Raw genomic sequence first — 22,822 nt, 5'->3', positions numbered from 1 at the left:
GATTCCCGAAGAAGATGAAGTTGTTTGTAGTTAGAACCAGATCTGCTTTTGTCAGTACTTTCTGCATATGTACTTTGCTTTTTATGCATGTTCTCCAGACCCTGTCAGTACTGTCTGCATTGTATTTTTACTTTTCTGCATGTTTTTCCAGACCCTGGTAGTTTAAGGAAACTTGTCCCCACTTTTCGCTTTATTCCTGTTTGTCCAAATTAGGAAAGTCCATCTAGTTAGGTTAACTTCAGTTGTCTTAGAACTTTTAAAATATCTCATTTCTCAAGGTCATGCATGTTCCGTACGTTCTCATTTCTTAGACGCAGTAGGTAGAGTAGAGTAGTTTAAGTCTCTCAGACCCAGTAGTTTTAAGTTCTCGACCCACAAATTGCGTGGCAGCAGCCAACCCCCCTTTTCCAAAACATCCTCAAATGCAGTTTCGTAACACATTCGTCCTCGTGGGATCGATCCTTTACTTCCCTGCTAGTTGTAGTATAGTGGGTTGAGGTTTTGAAGAAATGGAATGCACCCAACGACCACTGTCTGATAGTTTCATGATCTTCTAGCCTCTGAAAGCTAGTCGAATCCTCTGGACCTGTTAGATTGAGAGATATCACACATCGCACTGTACGTCTACTCTAAGCTCTTCAATAGTCCCTAGACTTGCGGGAAATTTCATCCATTGTACTTTTTTCACAATTTGGCCTATTTTCCCACCGAAACTATCCCTAGTGCATAGAGGGCATTTTTGGATTGCCATAAAATTGAGATACCTGGTAATATATATGACATTTTTTCTATCTCTCTAGCATTAGATATGATGTTTTCCCATAGCTTGAGTGTTTGACATCCCTAACCCAAAAACATGCATTATTTGCATATTATCATATTATATTGTCATTGCATATCATATTGTCATTTATATTACAGAAATATTAAGTGTGCCATAGAGAATATATTTATTTTTATGATCGACTCGATATAGTCAAATATATATAAATAGTTTTGATTCACGAAAATTTTAAATATGAATGTGTTTATAATATGTAATAATTATGTGATTGTGTGTGCATGTGTACCATATAATACTACTAGCACTTATGTACGTAAATATAAACATATAAATATATATATATGCATGTATTTTTCTATAGATTAGAGTGTCAAGCATTAAATATATTGAATTGTGTATGTGTACATGTTGTTAGTATATTAAGTGGATATCAGAGGTTACAAATTGATAATATAAACGTGTGTACATGTGTCCCTAGTATGAGTATATATATATATATATATATATAGGGACGTATTCATATCAAAACGCTAAGTATGAGTAAAACTTAAAACACTTGCAGTCCATTGGATCGTGTGATCTAACGGTCAGATTAATGCCACGTGTCATCTAATAATGTAGATTTTTAGCCTAATAATGTACATATGATAATAATGTAACATTTTAGTCTAATAATGTACATTTCCATTCTAATAATGTACCTCGGCGAATAATGTACATTTTTAGTATAATAATGTAGCTTATCACAGCCATCCAATTTAAGGATCCAAGGGGGATGTGATCAGGTCCATAAGTGAAATTCTGTCAAAAATCAAAGCAAATCTCAGCCATTGGATCTTGTGATGTAACCGTTAGATTAATGCCACGTGTCATCTAATAATGTAGATTGTGTAGTCAAATAATGTAGCTCGACTAATAATGTAACGCTCTTTAGTCTAATAATGTAGATTGTGCAGTCTAATAATGTAGCCCGGCTGATAATGTAACGCTTATACTGTAATAATGTAGCTCGGATATTATGATCACAACCATCCAATTTAATGATCCAAGGGCTGAGATTCACTTTGATTTTTGACAGGATTTCACTTATGGACCATAGCGCACCCCTATATATATATATATATATATATATATAGATAGATAGATAGATAGATAGATAGATAGATAGATAGATAGATAATGCATGAAATTTTAAAGTACTAGTTAATAAAATAGTTTAAGAAATATGTGAGGAGAAATTGTTTCCCTTGTTTTAAGACATGTCATATTCATGTTTAACTTAGCATGAGTAATGTATTTGTAAAGAATGCTGAGTAATCACTTTAAGTCGGTTATTGCTTTTTCAAAGAGAAGATAGATTAATTTTCAATTAACATACACACAAATTCTTCTACACATGTTATGTACAAAAATATAAACGAATAAAAAAGAAAGTGAAAGGTCTCATTCACATGATATAATAGGATTAGTGAAGCATCAAATGTTGTGGATAGAGAAAGAGGAACAAGTGTTCGACTAGACTACTTTTTTTATAAGGTGTGTATAAATCACACTTTTAATTTTACATGTTTTATATGCTTCTTTGCTAGGTGTTAAATAAAGTGAATAATTTGATTATATGTGACTCTAATATAGTTATGTGTTGTGTGATATTGATGGTGGAATATTGAATATGTGAGTGGTGCTATGGATATATTTTTATATGGCATTAGAAGTAATTGAATCATTGGATTAAAGAGGAAATCCCGGGCAGATACCAAGCTTGATCTGTCACAGAATAATGAAAAGGACGGAGAGGCATATGCATATGAATATTAAATTTTTTATGATATTTATTACTTCCGGTGATATATGTTGGTGAATGATTGTGTTTGATATTTGTATGTGGAATTATAGGTAATATTTATATACACTGAGTTGTGGCTCATATAAACCACTAATATTTTTCAGGAATAAGATATCAGTGAAGTTTTTGATTGACATGAGTCATAGGAACTGCACATGTTATCGGGTCGGCAGCTGATACGTTTTAGCAACCTTCTCCTCCTCGTCATTTTTGCATGTAGATAAATGTGTAATATATAGAGTGGTGAGAGGAACCACTACGGTTTAGAATATTTTGCAATATGTACTTGATAAATATTGGTTTTTGAAATTATATAAAATGTGCATTTCATTTATTTGGCGCGTGGATTATTTATTTACTATAAGTAGTTACGTCAGTTGGGGTTGGGTGTGACAGTTTAAGTGGTATCAGAGCGGGGATAGAATCCCGCTGGGACATAGCATTCAAGCATGTATGATACATTTTGGTTCTAAGTTTCGTTTGTATTTTTATTATCATGAACATGTGTCACCGAGGAGAGAAGGGTCAGCCACCATGCATTATCAATTAATTGTAGAAACATATCATATACATGCTGCATCATATGAGGATTTCCAGTAAATACCTAGGCTTTTTAGAACAAAGAGTACATGGACCAATGATGAGGTAAAGAGGTAGAAAATTTAAAGAGCTCAGAAAAGTAGAAGTTGTTGTATGGAACTAATCTGACTGAGGCTGGGATATAGTCAAAAGTGATAGAACCGGTGTTCAATCATATGAGTGGTATGTCAGAAGAAGGTTTTGATTACAGGGCATCTCTTCTATGAAGCAATACTTACTCTTGGTGGCAAACAGTCCCACAAGCTATGATACAACCTCTGGTAATTAGTTCAGACGATTTTTCTATAGAATTCAATGCTAAATATATGCAAAGAAGTGTATTGTGATAAGAAGCAGAGAAGGTTTTGTCTTTAATCAAGGAACTATGTTTGTTGATTATGAGTTGACATTATTTCAATATACACGGTTTTCTAGAGAATGTGTTGCGAGTTAATTCAATTGAGCTGCCAGCGGATATTGATTCTCTTGTTCATACACAAGTTTTGATATTACTATGGGTATAGATTGGTTTTCACTTCATCGAACCAAGTAGCTTGTCAAGTAAAAGAAATGGTAATATAATCATCGAGACGGGATCGAGTTATATTTTACGGTAATCAATATATTGTTCCAGGTTTTCTTATATTATCTAGATCGACTTTTTGATTTATTAGAAGTGCAGATTTATTTGGATTTTCACCTTATCAAGAGAAATATTTCTCTATTGAGCACTAGATTTATTTTTATTTCTACTTATCAACCGTCTTCATTAGAGTTTCAAGAATTTAAGAATCAGTTACAAGAGTTATCTGGTAGGAGATTTATATGACCCAGTATTTTATCTTGGAGTCCACCAATATCATATTTGAAGAAGAAAGACGGCACATTGCGACTTTATATACACTATTGAATGTTGAGTCAAGTGACAGTGAAGAATAAATATCTATTACCGAGAATAGAAGACTTATTTGATCAATTTCAAGGTATGCAACTGTTTTCGAGTACCGATTTTTGATCAAGATATCATCAGTTGAAGATAGCTAAAGAGAATATTGCAGAGACACCATTTTGAACTCAGTACGACCATTATGAGTTTTGGTTATGCCTTTCGAATAAACTTTGCACCTACAATTATTTATGGCATTGATGAACAAATTCTCTCAACTATTCCTGGATCCGTTAGTGATTAAATCTATTGACTTACTATTATATTCATGAAGTACAGATGAGCATGTTAATCACTTGCAGGCAGTAACCGGCGGTTAAACTGGAACCGGAACCGGCGGTTAAACCGGAACCGGATAACCGGTATCCGGGCTGGTTACGGTTCAAGCATTCGACGAACCGGAACCGGCGGTTTTTGAACCGTGGCCATGTCTAGAGCAAGCACATAGAGAGGAAGTATCATATCATTCGAGATATAGTGCAGAGAGAAGACATAAAAGTGGTCTAGATTGAGTCAGAAAACAACCTGGCAGATCCTTTCACGAAGGCATTAGCGGTAAAGCCGTATGAAAGCCATGTTGAAGGAATGAGAGTTCGACTAATTCAAGACCTCAATCCGCTTTCAGTATAAGTGGGAGAATTAGACGTTAGCACATTTTTTGTATACTCGAAAGTGTTTTGAGTATAAGTGGGAGATTGTTAGAGTTTGTATACTAGAAATCACGTTTCGAGTGATTGAATACTGTAAAACTCTTATTTTATTTTCCAATGAATAAAACATATTATTTTTGTCATAATGTTGTTATGTTTTACATTTAATGGATGTTAATGCATGTTTAAATGTATAAGTTAACTTAACAAAGTCTAAGTCTTTGTTTTAGTAGACCGGTTGTGGGCGTCGTCCACTTTAAGGTAACACGGTCAGTTCTAAACAAAGAAAAAGATGAATTTCACAACCTAGTTGGAATTTGACTATCCATCGACAAAAGGTTGCAATGTTAGTCCGCATATTTCTAAGCCTTACTGAAATAAGATGACATTGGTGTGGTATAGCACTGAACGGATCTAACAACAAGACTTGTCCTTAGGCTATCTACCGAAAGGCGAGGTCTTGATAAATATTTGTTTCTTAATCAATGTAGGTTAACATTGAGCATACGGTATTGATTATACACTATTTTGACTTATCAAATGGTGCGGGTTTTTCGTAACCCAATTATCCTGATATATTGGGTAGTGGTGATCAATATCTAGCGGTGCTAGGATTGCTATTATATTGAATCGTGCGCGAGCTGAGTCTCGTTTGATAATGTCCTCAAGAGGAGCGCGAAACAAGGTTTTATCATTCGGAACCTAGCTAGTTGGAGTTTGATTACCCTATGAATAATAAATAAGCGTTTTATGCTAAGTCCACTCTTGGAATTAATAATAAGTTAATTAATTAAGTCAATAGCAGACATTAATTAATTAATGGACATTTTAATCTTAAGTGCGGGAAATGAAAGTTAAACGGAAACCCGGATTACTTGTAATTTCAGATTTGGATGGGGAGAGTTCAATATTACTTCTGTAGTGGCTGCTCGTAATATTCCAATTATAACTTATATTAAATTGTGGGTTCAATTTAATTAGTAAAAAGTAAATTGGATGAGCTCATATCCAAAACCTTCCATAGATCCCTGTCTGGGCCCAAAAGGAACATAATATAAATAGGAGAATAAAGGAGACAGATATAACACAATTTTATTTCATAAAATTTTCGAAAATTTTCGGCCCCTAGCTGAAGGAGATTTCGAATTCCACTCCTATTCCCAAAAGGATTTCTTCTGTCTTCTTTATTTAAGTCCTAGTATTCTAGTAAGATCAGCCCACACTGATATTGGAGTACAGTTCGGGAACCAGAGAGAAGATTTGTGGTCTAGTACTCAAAGCATCACGTGGAGAAGAAGCTAGACATCTTCAATTCTTTGGAGAATTAATTAGGTATTTTTCTGCTCCGTAGAAAAGCATGTTTTAGGTTTCAATATTCTTAAAGCATGATTAATTCAAGTTATGAGCATGATACATGTGATAATTACGTGAATAGATTTTGTCTAAATAATCTGCTAAATAGATCTGATTATTATGTGATTTATTGGTGTGATTAATAATTGTAAATTTATGATAATCAAGTTCAACACCGCTTCCGCTGCCGGTTCCATCAAGTGGTGCTATGGATATATTTTTATATGGCATTAGAAGTAATTGAATCATTGGATTAAAGAGGATATGTGACAGTCTTGCCATGGGTTCTACGGGTCATATTCAATGATAATGGACCTACGGGTCAAAGAAAATGTGCAAAGAGGGGCCTTCGTGGGAAGGTCAAAATGCAAAGAGGGGCCTTCGTGGAAAGGTCAAATAAATAAAAAGGACCTTCGGGTCGTATACAATGGAAATCCCGGGCAGATACCAAGCTTGATCTGTCACAGAATAATGAAAAGGACGAAGAGGCATATGCATATGAATATTAAATTTTTTATGATATTTATTACTTCCGGTGATATATGTTGGTGAATGATTGTGTTTAATATTTGTATGTGGAATTAAAGTTAATATTTATATACACTGAGTTGTGGCTCATATAAACCACTAATATTTTTCAGGAATAAGATATCAGTGAAGTTTTTTATTTGCATGAGTCATAGGAACTGCACATGTTATCAGGTCGGTGGCTGATGCGATTTAGCAACCTTCTCCTCCTCATAATGTTTGCATGTAGATAAATGTGTAATATATAGAGTGGTGAGAGGGTCCCACTACGGTTTAGAATATTTTGCAATATGTACTTGATAAATATTGGTTTTTGAAATTATATAAAATGTGCATTTCATTTATTTGGCGCGTGGATTATTTATTTACTATAAGTAGTTACGTCAGTTGGGGTTGGGTGTGACACTTCGTCCCTGAAAATTGTATGAATTATAATTTTTTTTAGTTCGTCCCTAAAAATTTTGTACTCCCTCCATCCTTGGTAAGTTGAGTTTGTATTTCTTTTTGGGATGTCCAACTAAGTTAAGTCATTTTCTTTTTTTGACAAAAAATAAAACATCTTATCATTCTTACTTTATTTCATCACCCACTTTACACCATTGGCAATGGTGACCTATCTCTGGAACCCATCTTAGAGTCTATCTTCATTTTTTCCTGTCATGTCAGCAGACCCATCTCAGAGCCTATCTCCATGCAATGAGAGTCCATCTCATTTCCATATCATCACTATTTTATTTCACTTTTAATTGTTGATGTAAATTAAAGACAACGTAGTATACGGCAAAAAACATATTTCATTTTAAAAACTAAATAAAGCATAAATGTCTAAATAATAGTATAAATAAAATTACATAATAAATTCATTCTTCGATATATTACAATATTCGAAATTAGAATACAACGAGAAGCGAATTTAAATTAAATTACAATAAAACATCAGTGTCTCGGACGGAAAACTGCCGCCGGATAGCGTGGCTCCTCGGCAAAGTAATCCGCAAACAGCTGATCGTGAGCTTTGGTGTGGTTACGGTGAACCGCTTGACGACGCTGGATTGGCCTAGGGACTGCCGCCTGTACCTGTTCCCGCCGCTGTTGTTTTGCAATCCGGACAATGAATGGGTTGCTCTCGCCGATGTCGGAATCGGAGTTGGAATCCGAAATGAGAGTGAAATTAAAAGACATTTCTAGTGAAAAAAAATGTGAAGTAGAGAAGGATGTAGGTGTGTGAAATGAAGGTGAGGAGATTGAGATATTTATAATAGGAGAACAAAATTAAAAAATTAATTTTAAAAAAAATATATGAAATCGGTGCCGCCATCAACCCGAGCCTCCGTAAAGATGTCAAGTGGGTCGAGCTGACCCGCAGTACTGAAATAGAGTCGGTCTGGGCTCGGCTTAGTAGTTTAATAAAGCTCCAATTGGGCTGTTTTATAAAATCAGGACCGGCCCGGGCCCATGACCACTTGAAGCCCGACCTAGGCCCAAGACCAGCCCAAGCCCGACACGGCCCAACACAACTCACTTTTCTAATTAGCATTAAATCTATCCCATATGCTTTTAGTATATATTTTGTGAATTCTTTATGAATTCAGGATTATAATATGAACAATTCTAATATGATGGATAAAGTATAAAAATATAAAAAGTTCAAGTTTTATTACAAATTTTATTTTTATAATTATAAAGATTAGTCTTATTTTTAGATTTAACTATAACTTGCATAAATATAGAGATTACTTGTTAACTAATATTTTCTTACATAATTATAGAGATTAGCGTATTCCCAATGTATATATGTATATCAGTTATGATGATTAGTGTTGTTTGAATATATGTGTTAAAATGACAATCCCTTTTAAAGTGACACCGTGACGCCACTTATACAGTAATATTATAAATGCTACACAACAATCTATAGATTACTGTATAGCGTGTTGGATATTGCTGGCCAAGAAAAATTACTGTTTAGTGTACACCATATTGCTGGCCGTCTTTTTCAGATTTTTTTTTTGGCCACATGGCAGCTAATTATTCGTCCACGTGTACAAATGATTGGCTAGAAATAATGATATGATGTTATTTTAAGAGGTGGTGGCACCCTAACACTCCCCTATCTTAAGATCCATAATTAATTATATCTCGGCTATTTCAACAAATGGATGCATTCAAGTACTAAACCTAAATAAAAGTTTATAACCAAATTGATTTCCATAATTATAGTGATTAGTTAACTAATTTTTCTCTAAAAAAAAATAGTGGATCATACTCCTTAATCAGTAGTGATTTATTCATTGTTAACTAATTTTCTTTTTAGAAATTAGTGGAATTCTAGAATTAAAAGTGATTTGCATAATTATAGAAGCTAATTGTTAATTGGTTTAACTTTATCATAAATAATTTGATAATTAGTTAAATATTTATTCGTATATGTATATAATAAATAGTGTTAGATTGGTAGATCTAACATGGTATATTTAACTACATAGTATATTTAGCTAAGTTTTAGAGCACTCACAACCCTAGTGGGAGCCCTAGTGGTTGCCACATCAGCATACTCTATCTTTCTGCGATGGTTTGGTCTTAGTGGGTGTCCTATCTATTATCCATTTTTCATTTCAATTTTAATTTTATTTTTTTATATTTACCAATTATAAATAGCAAAATTAGACTCCAAGTTAAAGAACTAGCAAAAAATATACATTACTTAATTAAAAAAAAAAAACTACATCATACTTAACAAAAAAAACATTACTAAACAAAATTACTAGAGAGTATTGGTGTGCGAAAAGTGAAGAGAAAGTTGGGTATTTTAATAGTGGTTTAATTAGGGTTTAAAGAATTAGAAATAAAAAAATTTAAAAAAAAATGAAAAAACGCTCGATCGGGCTCGGGCGTCGGGCTGCAATGGATGCCCGATGGATCGAACGAGAGATCGGTCGTCGTCGGGCGCGACCGACGTCTGCAGTGGATTACCGGCAATGCTCCAGCCCGATCTCGGGTGATCGGGCGTGAGATCGAGCATCCATTGCAGATGCTCTTATGAATTTGTAATTTTTTAATATGAAATTATGAAGACTATCATTTGTAATTTGTAAGCCTAGGCAATGGAGGCCCATCGCAGGGCCGATGCGGAGCCGATATGCCATCGGCTGGGGCGATTGATCGGGCATGGGCCGGAGGCGTTGGGGAAGGGCGATCGGCTCCCTCCCTACAATGGGAGCCGATCGGAAGCCGATCGCTCGGTCCTTGAGATTGGCCATCACTGCTAATGCTCTTACTCTTTCTTTATACTCCATTTCCTTGTTATTCTTTCTTACTTTTCAACACAATTTTTTAATTCCCGTGCATAAAATTTTTGACTCAACTTAGTTAAGATGGAGGGAGTACTACTTTTTAATTTTTGAAATCTAACTTCACTATGAATCTCATTTTCCACTCCACTATTTTCGCTTATCTTTTTTCTACCTCTTTCTTATTTTTATCAATTATACATTAGGAGAGTGTTATATTTCTAACTCAATGCTTAATTGTTAACTACAACTCAATAATAGCCATTAGATATTCAAATTAAAGGCTTAGATCATTAACCACAAAATGTCAATACGATCAACAAAAAACGTCAATAAGGCTATAGGATTAATTCCAATAAAAATCAATAGGGGTATTAATGTCAAGTTAATTATAATTAACTTTTAAAAGAAATCCCAAAACTTTAAATTCATATAACGTATATCAAATTAAAGATAATTTTATAAGGATTCCAACGATATACTACATGCATACGTTCCGACATCAAAATTTGAAAAAAAAAATCTAGAATTTTCGTATTTTTCGTACACAGGTAATGTCAATACAGCTAAGATAATATGTCAATATAAAGCATATACAATGTCAATCCTAAATTTGTGTTGATATTCTCAAAGCATTGTGTTGATATTTTCGAAATACTATATTGACATTTTCATCCAAAACCCTAATTTGGCGTTTTTTTTTTAATTTTTTTCGATTTAATTAATAAAAACGAAAATTACACAAAAAGCAAATTGTAGACCACATATTTTTTAAAATTATGTGACCTTAAATTAATTGTAGTTAGCAATTAAATGATGAGTTAGCAATTGATCACTCCCCTTATACATTAATATCTTATTTTTATCAATTATACATTAATATCGACGAATACTCAAAATTTATTATAATACTTAAATGAACAAATTATCAAACAAGATACAGATAAAAAAATTTTTGTTTGGAGTGGTTAGTAGTTGAAGAATTATGAATAGCCACGTCATAGTCTTAATTTTTTGGGATTACTCAAATCTACCTATTTTACATCAAATTTTCACTGAAACTTCTCAAATTTCAATCGAAGCTCAGATATCTGGTCTGTCAATCGTCGATTACGGTAGCTGCTTTTGCAGGATAGAGATTGGAAGGCTGCTGCTGAAACTGCTAATTGGAGTTGCATGACGACTGCTTCGGAGCTATTCTACCAACGGAGGACGCGAATTGGGCGTAATTCGGATTCGTATGGCGTCGGGTCGGATTTGAGCTCTCCACCGCCGCCTCCGTCGATCAATCGCCGCCACCGCCACAACAGCAGTGCCGGAGGCAATCAGAGTCGCCGAGATCCCGACGGCTGCAATCCGTTGCGGCGCTCTCTTCATCACCCGCGCCAGACCTCGCTCAATCGCTCTTCTCAGGTGATTTTTGTCGTCATGATTGCAATTTATGTAAAAATAAGGGCTGAATGCGGTTCGAGTTAATTTGGTAGAATCTATCGTATTGCTTTGATAGAACTTGATGCCCTGTCTGTTCTCGCTTCAGCTGAAAAATGTTACTCCATCCGTTCCACAGTAATAGAGTCATCATTTTCTGCCCTCGTTTTCAAAAAATGATAAATGGTTAAAGTGGAGAGTGAGTAAAGTAAGATATAGAATAATGCAGAGAAGAGTCTTATAGTATTCTATTTCTTACTTTATTTTTTCTCAACTTTAACTATTTATAAGTATTTTTTCAAAATGAAATGACTCAACTTTATTCTAGTTTTGAACCGATGGCAGCATGTGATATATCATAGAAATCCTAATGTTTTTGGAAAGAGTAACCCCTCGCAATATAGATCAATTATGGTGTAGTGTTGGCAGTTTTGTATTCACAACATGCTTTAGATTTAGGATTTTTTACCGTATCCAAATGTTTATTATCTTCACTCAAACCAGTCAAATACAATGTGATGAGATATTATCAGTGCATGTGCATCCTAGAGTTGCTTTACTATTTATGTTCTCCATTGGATGAATTGTTAAAAAATTTCCATCTATCTTGTAAATACTTCTCAAGGAGAAACCAATTTTGAACCATTGGCTGTCGCATCCTTTCATTATGACCAGGAATGTGAAACGGTTCGACGCGAAGAGGGCAGCCACCAGTTTTCTCCCAGGAATGTTATCCATCCAGAGCCTCAAGTTAATGCACAAGATTGGCTGATGTTAAGTGGGAATGACAGGCTTCCTGGAGCCGTTCTGCTTGCTAGAGAAAGACTTTTGCAAAGACTGAGAGGTGTTATGCTCTCTGATAGCAGGTTGGTTCGGATGTTTGAAATCCCTCCCACCCCACCGTCCGGTATAATTGCGTCGGCTGAAGTAACGTGTAAAACACATTATGGCAGTCAGTTGTTGATTCGGCATGAACCAGTAGTCCTGTATAAATATGATCTTCATGACTTTCTGTACACTAGTCATTAAACCTTGCTTTTACATAATTATGTATTCGGACTTTTTCTCTGTATAATTTTCTTATTCCTTCTACTCCACGACTCTGCTGAACATATTTGTTTGTGAGGATAATGACTTTGATCTGTGGTTTTGAGATTCTAGCACATTCACATCTTAGTCATGGTTTTCTTGAGAGCCTTCCATGTCATTTAATTTAGTAACCCAACACTATTAAAGCAACTTACTTTTCTTTTGTATTTGTGGCTTTCTAATTGGTTTATGTGTGTCTCTGTATAGGCAAAGTCACAGGAACTCAGCTGGTAGCCAACGTAGGGGCTTTGCAATGGGCGATGACTTCAGGCTCGTGGATGCTGGGGATTGGGAAACAGAAATATCTAGGGAGTGGCTTGCAGCAGCATCTCCCTTAACCAATTCAGTTGGCCAACGTCTGAACATGAGGCCTCCAGGACTTACTCAAGAGGCACTGAGCTGTTTGCCAGTTGAGGTATTCTGTGTCGCACAGGAAAGTGATGAACAGCACGTGCCCAGGGCTTCAAGAGAGTGTAGCATATGCCTAGAGAGTTTCTTAGCTGGAGATCAGCTGATATGTCTACCGTGTGGGCACAGGTATCATTTTTCTTGCTTGGATCCTTGGGTTCGGACTTGTGCAGACTGCCCATATTGCCGTAGGAGTATTGATGTAACAACCTCTGACAGAGTTAAAAAGGATCCAGAATTTTGATCTGTTAGAAGGTCTTTTCCAATGCTGTATACTAGTTTTTCTGCTGTGATTTTGTGTATAACGAAATCTTGTCTTGTAATTTTGTGTTTCTGCTGTGACGTGCTGATGTCTAATGTAACTTGAACTAAGTTGTAAACTGGCTTTGAGTGTAGAATAAAAGACAGAACAAACTTGACTACACTTGTTCTTACTGCATTATGTTTTGCTGGTTTCTGTTCATCTTTTGTCTCCTGCAGACTAAAAATATCCCGAAACGTGACATGGAATTCATATATTCGGGACTCTCTGACGTGGCTGGTTTGATCATCCGACTTCTGCAGGTATATCATCCACATTATGAAATGAATGTAATGCTTGCACATTGGCATCATTTAGTACCACGCTTATAGCTTATTGTATTGTTAAAAGATCAACTTCCAGAAATTTTGGGGCAGCCCTATGAGTTCAAGAGAAAAATATTTGTTCAACTCAGAACTTTATGTTGAAATATTCTGGAAGCAGCAGGTTGTTTGGGATATATTCAGCTCAGTTCCCACCCAGTTTGTTGTGTTTCATGTCCTAACGAGGTAGATTCGGACACGTATTATCTGAAAATTCTAGAATTTTAATGGCTTTTATAGTAAACAACAGGTAGAAGAAGAGTACACCAGTTGAATGATTCATTATTTGCTAGTAACTATTTGCATCCTGAAAATGAAATTAATTTAACAAACTGTATCATGAAAGCACCCTCAAACCACTTGACTACCTTGTAAAATTATTACAGTCCTTGCTTTATTACAGGCCTGTCAACTGAATTAGTTTTTCATAGCGATTCTCTGGCCCACTCACTCAACCCATTTTACTTGTTTTTATGTGTATGTGAGACAGAGATATGTTCATCGATGATTGATTGATTAACGAATTAATTCTTAAATATTGCGGAAGACTTGATGAATTAGATAGATAATCACATCGATCGAATAGATATTTGTCCAACTTGAACGAATTCAAGAAAATAATGTCACAATGTTCTAATTGAAGGTTCAATGATTATAAAGTTAAAACACTTGATGTTTGATTGATTAACGAATTAATTCTTAAATATTAGTGAACTCAAGAATGTGGACTGAACGAATTCTTAAATATGGTTGATTAGTCAATAGTTTTCTAAAGAGTAAGGCCAAAATTGGTCCTAAACATATGGCTATTTTACCTTTTTGGTCATAAACTTTATCTTTTGGATTTTTTGGTTCTGCACATATGGAAATTTGATCATTTTGGTCCTCCGTTAATAGTTCCGTTAAAAACTAACGGTCAACGGCGATTTTGACCAAATTAAACTCTTAATTCTGATTTTTAAATCACTAATTAATCTCCAAATTATATGAAGTTGGATGCAATAATGAGTACATAAAATCCAATATGAATTAGTTCTCATAAATCCAATAATTCATGAATCGCAATTTACTTCACAAATTAAGAAGAATTAGATAGTCATAGCCACAATCTAGAATGCCACATCAACTTCCCCCAATTAAAAAAAATTAAGATGAGTAAACCCTAGGAGGAGGAAGACGATTCAGGCTCGGCGAGAAATTCGACTGCAGATTTGGCCATAATGGTGGCGAATTCGTGCAAGCTGAGGACGCCGTCGCCGTTGGTGTCGGCCTCCTGCATCATGTCGCTGAGCTCGCGGTAGGTGAGGGCGTGCCCCATCTTAGCCATCTGTCCGGCGAGCTCGGCGGCGGTGATGTAGCCGCTGCCGTCGCGGTCGAAGGAGCGGAAGAGCTCGATGAGCTGGTCCTGGTTGAGAAGCACCTCCTTGTTGGTGTTGGCGAGAATTGCGCCGACGAGCTCGTCGAATTCGATGGAGCCGTTGCGGTAGGACCAAAAAATCCAAAAAATAAAGTTTATGATCAAAAAGGTAAAATGTCCATATATTTAGGACCAATTTTGGTCTTTACTCTTTTCTAAATGAAAATTGAAGGTTCGAGAGAGAATAAAATTCACAAAATATTAATCAAAGATAAATTATTTTAATTATCATTAAAAGAAAAATCCTAAACCTACAAAGAAAGATATAGTTAAAAGAAAAGTCTAATTCGTAGAGTTAAAGCTAAACAAAGCCAATAAATATTGGTCAATAATTTTTTATTGCTTATTGTATTGAAGGAAAACTTTAAAAAATAGAAATAAAACAATCAAAGCTAGTGTCTGTGGGTTGTCCTACCGATATAATAGTGGTAACAATTAATATCTAAGGTTATACGGAGTATATTTTAGGTTCGAATCTACGTGGTTTTTAAAATTTATGTTCATTTTCTTTTAAAAAAAATTAAAGCAAGTTAATATTAATCAAATCTTTTTATCAATTAATAAAAAATTATAAATTAACTAGGAAAACAAATAACTACCAAAACAACTTAAAGAAACTTATTACAACTAGAATTTCATCATACACATGGCTACATCAGGTATTATACTACTTTGTTTCAACCTTTTGTGGTTGGACTTTAGATATTAAAAAAAGAATTTCCGTTTTGGAGGTTTAGTATTAATAAGCATGTGATAATTACCATTGTAATACCTTTATTGGCCAAAGTATAATAAATTTAGGTAGAAATGTAGAAATTTAGGTAGAACGATTTTAAGAAGTGGAACTACTAACAAGTTTTCCTTTTGTTTCAACCACATAGTTTATGTTGCTTTCCCATTTCAATGTGTATGTTCTTCATTTAGTGAATTATGTAGACTTTTATGTAGAAGACTTGCCTTTTTCTATTTTTCATTCTCTCTTTAGGCATAGAGTATTAATAACTCTGTCATTAGATTAATACACACATTTTATCATCTCTCTTTATTTTTATTCCCATACTCTAATAGATGAATTGTCTCGAAAGGAATATTGTTGATTGTTTACGGGTAAATTGTATTAAGTATAAAGCACACATGACAACTATGGAAAAAAAATTAAATATGAGAGCAAAGATGATAAGAATCAAATCCACAAATTTTGTGACCTTTTCAAGCATTGTTACAATCCTCAAATAATCCTATTAGTCAACGGCTCCAAGGTTTAATTAAAAAATTAAGAAACGAGCAAGACAAAAATGTTACTATTAACGAATCAAAAAGTAGTTACGCCCCAAATAAAATATTTAACTGTTGGGTTTATGACTTTATCCCAACCTCGAAATAAAAAAAAATCAATATGTCGAGTGTTGTGACGATAGTGAGTCAGCAATAATCCGCAGTTAAATCGTAATTAATTATAAATCCATCAAAATAAAGCATGTTTATTTGAAATTGTAATTGAATTGCAATCCAATATTTATGTGTCTGAGTCATATCCATGTCGCCTCCAAGTCCATCCCCATCCAAAACAATTTTTTAAAGAGAAATCAATTATTCACACTACATATTTACCAAAGTCTACCCAAATTTAAATATATTTTCATCGTTAGCTTTATGTGCAAGTCAAGATTTAAATAACTTTTCTACTTTAGTCATAACGTGTTATACGGGATATGGGTAATGACATATATAAGATGTGGAACATAAGTTTGACTTTGATTTTTTTTTTTTCACATTAGAGTTTGAATTCTTATGCCCAAAAGATATAAAGAAAGAAGAAGATATAAAAAATGATTAGAGTATACAGTAACTTTTAATGTGCTTTAAAAATCAAAATTCTTCACCTAAACATTTACTAATTTATATTTATATCGTGAAAATTGTCAATATATTCTATACCATAGATCCAAAAGATACAATTCATAATTTACAAACCAAAAAATTAATAAAAACTGTAATGCATTTTCCCAATAGATCAATCTCCTCACTAAAAATTATCAGTAAATAACTTAATATAATTTCACACGATGTATATAAGTAATATAATTATAAATTTAATGAACTCTCATTTGATACCAACTACTATGAAATAAAATATCATGAATTTAATTTAAAATACTTTTATTATTGTATTAAATTTCAGTATCATATTTAGTGAGTAGAATATATATAAATAATTGTCTACAATAGTATCTGTTGTACTTTTAAAAAAATGTTTGACTTTATTAATAAACTATTATTAAAAAACTTAGTGGAATATAGATATAGTTTGAAGTAGTATTTTAAATTCCACTTATAAAAAAATAAGTTTTTAAACTGTGGATGTCATAAATTGACAAAATAGGTGGTTATCTTGTGGATAGAGATTATAATTACATTCTACTGTGTCCTAAGTTCTACTATTTGAGTAGTTGGAGAATCATATTAGGGTTGTCTAAGTCACTTGAGTCTTTTGTTTCTTTTTGATAACACGATATTTTTAATGGATTTACTAAAAATATTATAATACAGAAAAATATAATTAAATTAAAAAATAGAAAGATGATACAGTATTTTAGTTGAAACAAGTGGTAAAAAATAAAAGGTTGACAATAAATATGATGTTATAGTGTAAAGTCAAAACTGAATATTTAAATAAGTAATCGAATTGTGAAATTTGAATTAAAAAAAATTGTGTATTTATACCTAAGCTAGTGTTTGTGTTATAAATCTCAACATTCATCCATTTGTAGACTCTCTCACTCTTGAAGATATTTCTACTGCATTTCTAGGTCATGTTGCGATCCTGCTGTTTCGGCCGCCGAATTGGCGATGGCTTGCTCTGGCACTCTGCATTGAAGCCCCACGCCTCCGGAGAATTCTCGATCGCCGTCGCGCAGGCCAATTCTAACCTAGAGGATCAGAGCCAGGTCTACACCTCGCCCTCCGCCACCTATGTCGGAGTTTACGACGGCCACGGCGGTCCCGAAGCCTCTCGATTCGTCAACCACCACCTCTTCCTTCATCTCCAAAGTGATTTTCTTAAATCCCCCCTTTTTTCGCTGTTTTAATTTCTTAGATCTCTCCATATATTTTGTGTATTCATTGAGCTTTTATTTTGTCAAATTAGGTATCTGATTTGATCTATTGCTTCTTTTGATAGAATAGTATTTAATTCGATTTCAACTGTGGTGTTTTAATTTGATTAGCAATCAATTCTGATTTGCGATTAACAGAATTTTCCAAGGAGCAAGGAGGACTGTCGACAGATGTAATAAAGAGGGCTTTCAACGCAGCTGAAGAGGATTTTACTCGTTTAGTGAAGATATCATTGCCAACCAATCCGAAGATTGCTTCAGTTGGGTCGTGCTGCCTGGTCGGTGCAATTTCAGACGGTAAATTGTATGTTGCAAACTTGGGAGATTCAAGAGCTGTTCTTGGCCGTAGAGGTTTTGATGGGGAGAATAATTTCGTGTCCGAGAGGCTGTCCACAGATCATAATGTTTCCTCCCAAGATGTTAGGAGGGAGGTTGAAGCACTTCATCCTGATGATGCACCTGTTGTGGTTTATTGTCGAGGAGTTTGGAGAATCAAGGGAATTATTCAGGTTCTTTTCTTAATCCATGATTTATTGAATGCCAAGTATTCTGCATATTTCAATGTATTGCCAAAGCGATGCATCTGAACTGAGTTTAATCATCATAGAACCTTATCGAGAGCATGCTAAAACTAACCAATTTTTCATGTTTGATTGATTAAGAGCTGTATCGTACCATATTATAACCTCTTTTTTCATGGCGTTAGATAATTTTCCGGTTGATATTGTATTCGTTCTTGTGTAGTGTATTTTGTGAGATACCTTGGCCACTGCTCACATGGCTAGTTTTCTGGGTTAAGATTTGGTAGTTATTTTGAATAAAAGATTCTTAGAGATTGTTGCACATCAGAATTATTTGATTGAACCCCAATCCTGATACGGGATATTGTAAACTGACCAAATGATTTAGGTTTTAACTAAAGGTGCATGAGATTCATCAGCCTGGTTATCAAGTCAGAACTCTTGGCTGCTTTTCTTTCAACCCAATCCTACTGATCTGCTTGAAAGTGCATTTCATGGGAGATGATTTTAGCACCTTTTTTTCTGTTCAGAATTTATTTTTCTTCCCAAATTGATATCTTTTCTCTTATTTTGGTGAGCGGCAGCAACGAGAGTGCACATTTAGTTCATTTGCTAAAGGGTGTATTGGTTACTCTTCCAGGATTCACATGCTCTGCTCCTTACCGTCTCATGTGGCTGAAGTTAAAGTAGATGCCTTCCGCACATGAGATGTACATGAAGATCATAAAGCAAAGTGTTGTGATCCTGGTGCCTCTATAGTCCCCTGCCTTTATGTTTGGTCATCCCGAAGGTCCTTGTAGCTTGAAAGAAGCTCATTTAGCATTTAGGATCTAAATTTCTTTCCTTCCTTATGATTTACAGATATTCATGTTGGCCCGGTGAGAATGAGATAAGGAGTTTGTATGTTTGTTTTTATCTTTAATTCGTTCTTTTTCTATTTTATTAATCTGAAGCTAAATGTCATGAAAAGGTTTTAAATCCCTAATTTCTATGTTATCTCACTTCAGGTATCTAGATCCATTGGTGATGTCTATTTGAAAAAGCCCGAGTTTCATAGAGACCCGATTTTCCAGCAATACGGGAATTATGTCCCCACGAAGCGACCACTTATGTCAGCTGAACCTTCTATTGTAACCAGAAAGTTGAGACAAGAAGATAAGTTTGTCATTTTCGCCTCTGATGGTCTGTGGGAGCAACTCAGCGATGATGGAGCTGTTCAAATAGTTTCTAAGTACCCAAGAGCTGTAAGTGTTTAGAATACTGTTTCAGTTCATGCTTGAACATATGCTTTGCATCATCCACCCATCCATCTCTCTCTCACGCGCACACTTGGTTGATTCACCTAGTAAATATTCTCATTATTTTCAATATGCAGGCACCATATTTCACATTACAATCAAGTTAATCAAAACCCCACCTAAAATTTGATTGCATACAGAACCTGTCATAGACTAACATCTGATGGTGTGAATTTGCAGGGAATAGCCAAGAGATTGGTTGCAGCTGCCATTCAGGAAGCAGCAAAGAAGAGAGAAGTGAGGTACAAGGATATCAAGAAGATCGAGAGGGGAGTCAGGAGGCATTTTCATGATGACATTACTGTAATTGTGATTTACCTTGATCACCAAAAGCATAAGCAAGGTGCAGTTGGCTCTACTATTCCACCTATTGATATCTATTCCCATAACTCAGATGAAGCCATGGGAAGTTCCGGCGACAAGATTTTTCCCAATGAAGAATCGCAAGCAAAAGTATCATACTGATTACTGGAAAAAAGGGTTATGTTGTATAGAGGTTTGGTGTAGATAAATTAGTGGATACAAGGATTATAGCTAATTTTGAAGCGTGGGTTGTAACCTCAAATACACTCTTTTCTTTCTTCTGAAATCAGTTATGGTTATCGTTTTTGCTGTCAGTGAACTGATGGTTGAGTTTACTACTAGCCTTGTGCTTTGTTATGTTTTGTGCCTTTTTTACTTTTTCATTATCGCTTATGGCGGGAAAGATGGAGTATTTCTCAATTTTGAGTTTTTTAATCATGAGTCATGACTAGTAATGGACACATAAACAACCTCATACTCCTTCCCAAACTATTTGTAGTCCCATGCTATTTGGCCAAAAAATTATTTTGTGTACTACTTATCTGTAAACATCAATTTCTTAAATTCTATACTTAAAGAAATGACACAAGTAGCTTGAGATATTAAACAAAACTACAGAAACTTGAACTTTAAGAAAAAAAGGAATAAAACTGAAGAAAAATGCAAGAATTACCCAAGTGTGACTGTCAAAAAGAAGAGTAGAGGATTTAATGCCTTCATTACAGAGTCCAACCGCATATAACATCTTCTCAGAGTTCAAATTAATAAATAAATGTAGGATTCATCAAGAAACAAAAGGTACTGAAATTTACAAGGACAAAATCCACAAGGAAATGACATGAGAGACATCAACCAAATATGTAGATTTCGACAATGCAAACATTATTTTCTCATCCCAATTGAAATCAATCTTACTAAACAAATTATTTTGTTTCATTGAAACCAAGGAAACAAACTCATTCACAAAGCACAGAGCAGACATGTACACAAAATTTATGGAACGCCCATATCTGATGCTCCGCAATCAAGTCTGCATCCGAGCAATCCGAGTATCCATCCCAAGCAGCCTTGCAACCCGGAAACCTCAATACCGCACCCTCATGCTTGCAGATAGCGGCATACACAGAAAGCGTCCCAACCAAATTCATCATGCTATACGGAGAGAAGCCGAATATGATCCCGGGCCTGTGCACAGACCAAGTCAAGCCCGCCTTCTTCCCAACCTCCTCAAACAGAATGTCCTCCAGGGTATAGTAGAAATTCGGGCAATCCAATCGAGGCAAATCCTCAGTAAGCGGTGGATCATGAGCTTGAATCTTCCCTAACCTCTCAAATGGACCAACATAATGCTTCCTACCAGTAAGCAAACAGATATGCTTCAAATTGGGGCAATTAGGGATCACAACACTCAGCACATTCCTCAACATTTTGGCATTAGCTTCACAATTCTCCTTCTCAGTGGATCTGTTAGTCCAAGTCACATAGAAAATGTTGGTGATATCGGTGAGAGGGGAGAGCTTCGCTTCGACATCGTCGGAATCGGAAACATCGCAGCTGATGTATTTGATCGGGTGATCCTCGTTCCAGGAGGGGCGGGGGCGCCGCGCCACCCCATAAACCTTCCATGGCCCGCCGGGGGTGTCGGCGAGCGGCAGGATCTCCGCCATGCTGTTCCCCACGATTCCGGTCACCCCCACCACCAGAGCGACGCTCTGGTAATTCGGCGGTGCTTCATTTTCATCCAATTTTTTCTAATTTCGACGGTTTACACATCAGTTCTCATGAAATCGGATGCTCAATCGCAAATTAAATCGCACAAATTTGGAAATACAAATCAAATTGGCGTAGAAAATTGAAGATTGGGCGATTGATAATTATGTACCTTTGCAGCGCCGATAGCTCCAGCCCACCACCAGCTCATCGTCGGTGTCGGAGAAATAGGGTTTGTGTGTGAGTTTGGATCGTGAAATTGTGTGAGATTGTGACAGAGAAGCTTAGCACATGGATCTTTCTATTTTATATAAAATTAATTTTTGACAGCCATTTTTGATATTTGAGATTTTTGTCTGCGATTCATATCATTTCTATTTCTAGGAAAAGAACCTAGGAGGTACTCAATTTTCAATGATTTTTTTTTTCCAGGAATAAGTTATTATCATTATCGGATAGATCTAAATTTAAGGCGACACCTACATATGATCTTTAAAAAAAAATTCTCAACATGAACACAATAGTCTAAGTTTACGGGTGGACCACATGATGGTGGTCACTTCTTGGAGCATTTTCATGCGAAGCTAGTTTTAAAAAATTGATTAAAATTCACTATTTTTAGCTCTTTTTTCTTCAAGTCCAACAAGCTCGTCAAGCAACCTATAATTGATACTAGGTTACACAAAAGCAAGAAAAACTAGTTCTAATACCAACCAAGCATAATGAAATTTGCAAGTGGAAGACTTTGCAAACCATGTGAGCCAATGCCTATTGTTGTGAAATGTCTTTCACTTTAGGTTGTCAAATATAGTACTAAGTACTCCCTCCGTTTCTTCATAGTTGAAACGGAATTTTTCGGCACGGAGTTTTAGAAATGAATGTTGGGTGTGTTAAATAAATAGATAAAAAAGTAAGATAGAGGAAAAGGTAGA

The 22,822-nt window shown here is 35.1% G+C and overlaps 4 protein-coding genes across 8 annotated transcripts; 2 read left to right on the top strand and 2 right to left on the bottom strand.

Annotated features, from left to right (window-relative positions):
* Positions 1–11,014: 11,014 nt before the first annotated feature.
* Positions 11,015–13,660, top strand: LOC125219058 (probable E3 ubiquitin-protein ligase RHY1A). 5 transcript variants are annotated; one of them, XM_048120923.1, is made up of 5 exons: positions 11,015–11,389; positions 12,080–12,270; positions 12,701–13,030; positions 13,382–13,465; positions 13,566–13,660. In XM_048120923.1, the coding sequence occupies exons 1-4, from the start codon at positions 11,153–11,155 to the stop codon at positions 13,446–13,448; spliced, it is 825 nt and encodes a 274-aa protein (XP_047976880.1). In that variant the 5' UTR covers positions 11,015–11,152; the 3' UTR covers positions 13,449–13,465; positions 13,566–13,660. The 5 variants fall into 5 exon arrangements, 4 of the variants coding, with proteins under 4 accessions (XP_047976880.1, XP_047976879.1, XP_047976878.1 ...); XM_048120922.1 differs by having other exon boundaries at positions 13,554–13,660; XR_007176064.1 differs by having other exon boundaries at positions 11,017–11,389; positions 12,701–13,156; positions 13,554–13,660.
* A 1,027-nt stretch (positions 13,661–14,687) lies between these two features.
* On the bottom strand, positions 14,688–15,011 carry LOC125220597 (probable calcium-binding protein CML16; the record flags this gene model as incomplete). Its single annotated transcript, XM_048122750.1, has 1 exon — positions 14,688–15,011. A coding segment is annotated over one exon (324 nt), but the record flags the coding sequence as incomplete, so codon positions are not given.
* Positions 15,012–17,707: 2,696 nt separating this feature from the next.
* On the top strand, positions 17,708–20,494 carry LOC125222846 (probable protein phosphatase 2C 63). Its single transcript, XM_048125684.1, has 4 exons — positions 17,708–17,993; positions 18,197–18,567; positions 19,587–19,823; positions 20,058–20,494. Exons 1-4 carry the CDS (start codon positions 17,756–17,758, stop codon positions 20,340–20,342), a joined length of 1,131 nt encoding a protein of 376 aa, XP_047981641.1. The 5' UTR covers positions 17,708–17,755; the 3' UTR covers positions 20,343–20,494.
* Positions 20,495–21,136: 642 nt separating this feature from the next.
* LOC125220596 ((S)-8-oxocitronellyl enol synthase ISY1-like) lies at positions 21,137–22,318 on the bottom strand. Its single transcript, XM_048122748.1, has 2 exons — positions 22,063–22,318; positions 21,137–21,931 (listed from the first exon to the last, which is right to left on the bottom strand). The coding sequence occupies exons 1-2, from the start codon at positions 22,099–22,101 to the stop codon at positions 21,137–21,139; spliced, it is 834 nt and encodes a 277-aa protein (XP_047978705.1). The 5' UTR covers positions 22,102–22,318.
* Between the last annotated feature and the right edge of the window lie 504 nt (positions 22,319–22,822).

The sequence above is a fragment of the Salvia hispanica genome, chromosome 4 (assembly GCF_023119035.1).
Source record: "Salvia hispanica cultivar TCC Black 2014 chromosome 4, UniMelb_Shisp_WGS_1.0, whole genome shotgun sequence".
Classification (NCBI taxonomy): Eukaryota; Viridiplantae; Streptophyta; class Magnoliopsida; order Lamiales; family Lamiaceae; genus Salvia; species Salvia hispanica.
The sequence above is the reverse complement of the archived record's forward strand: the minus strand, read 5'-3'. Positions and strand labels throughout refer to the sequence as shown.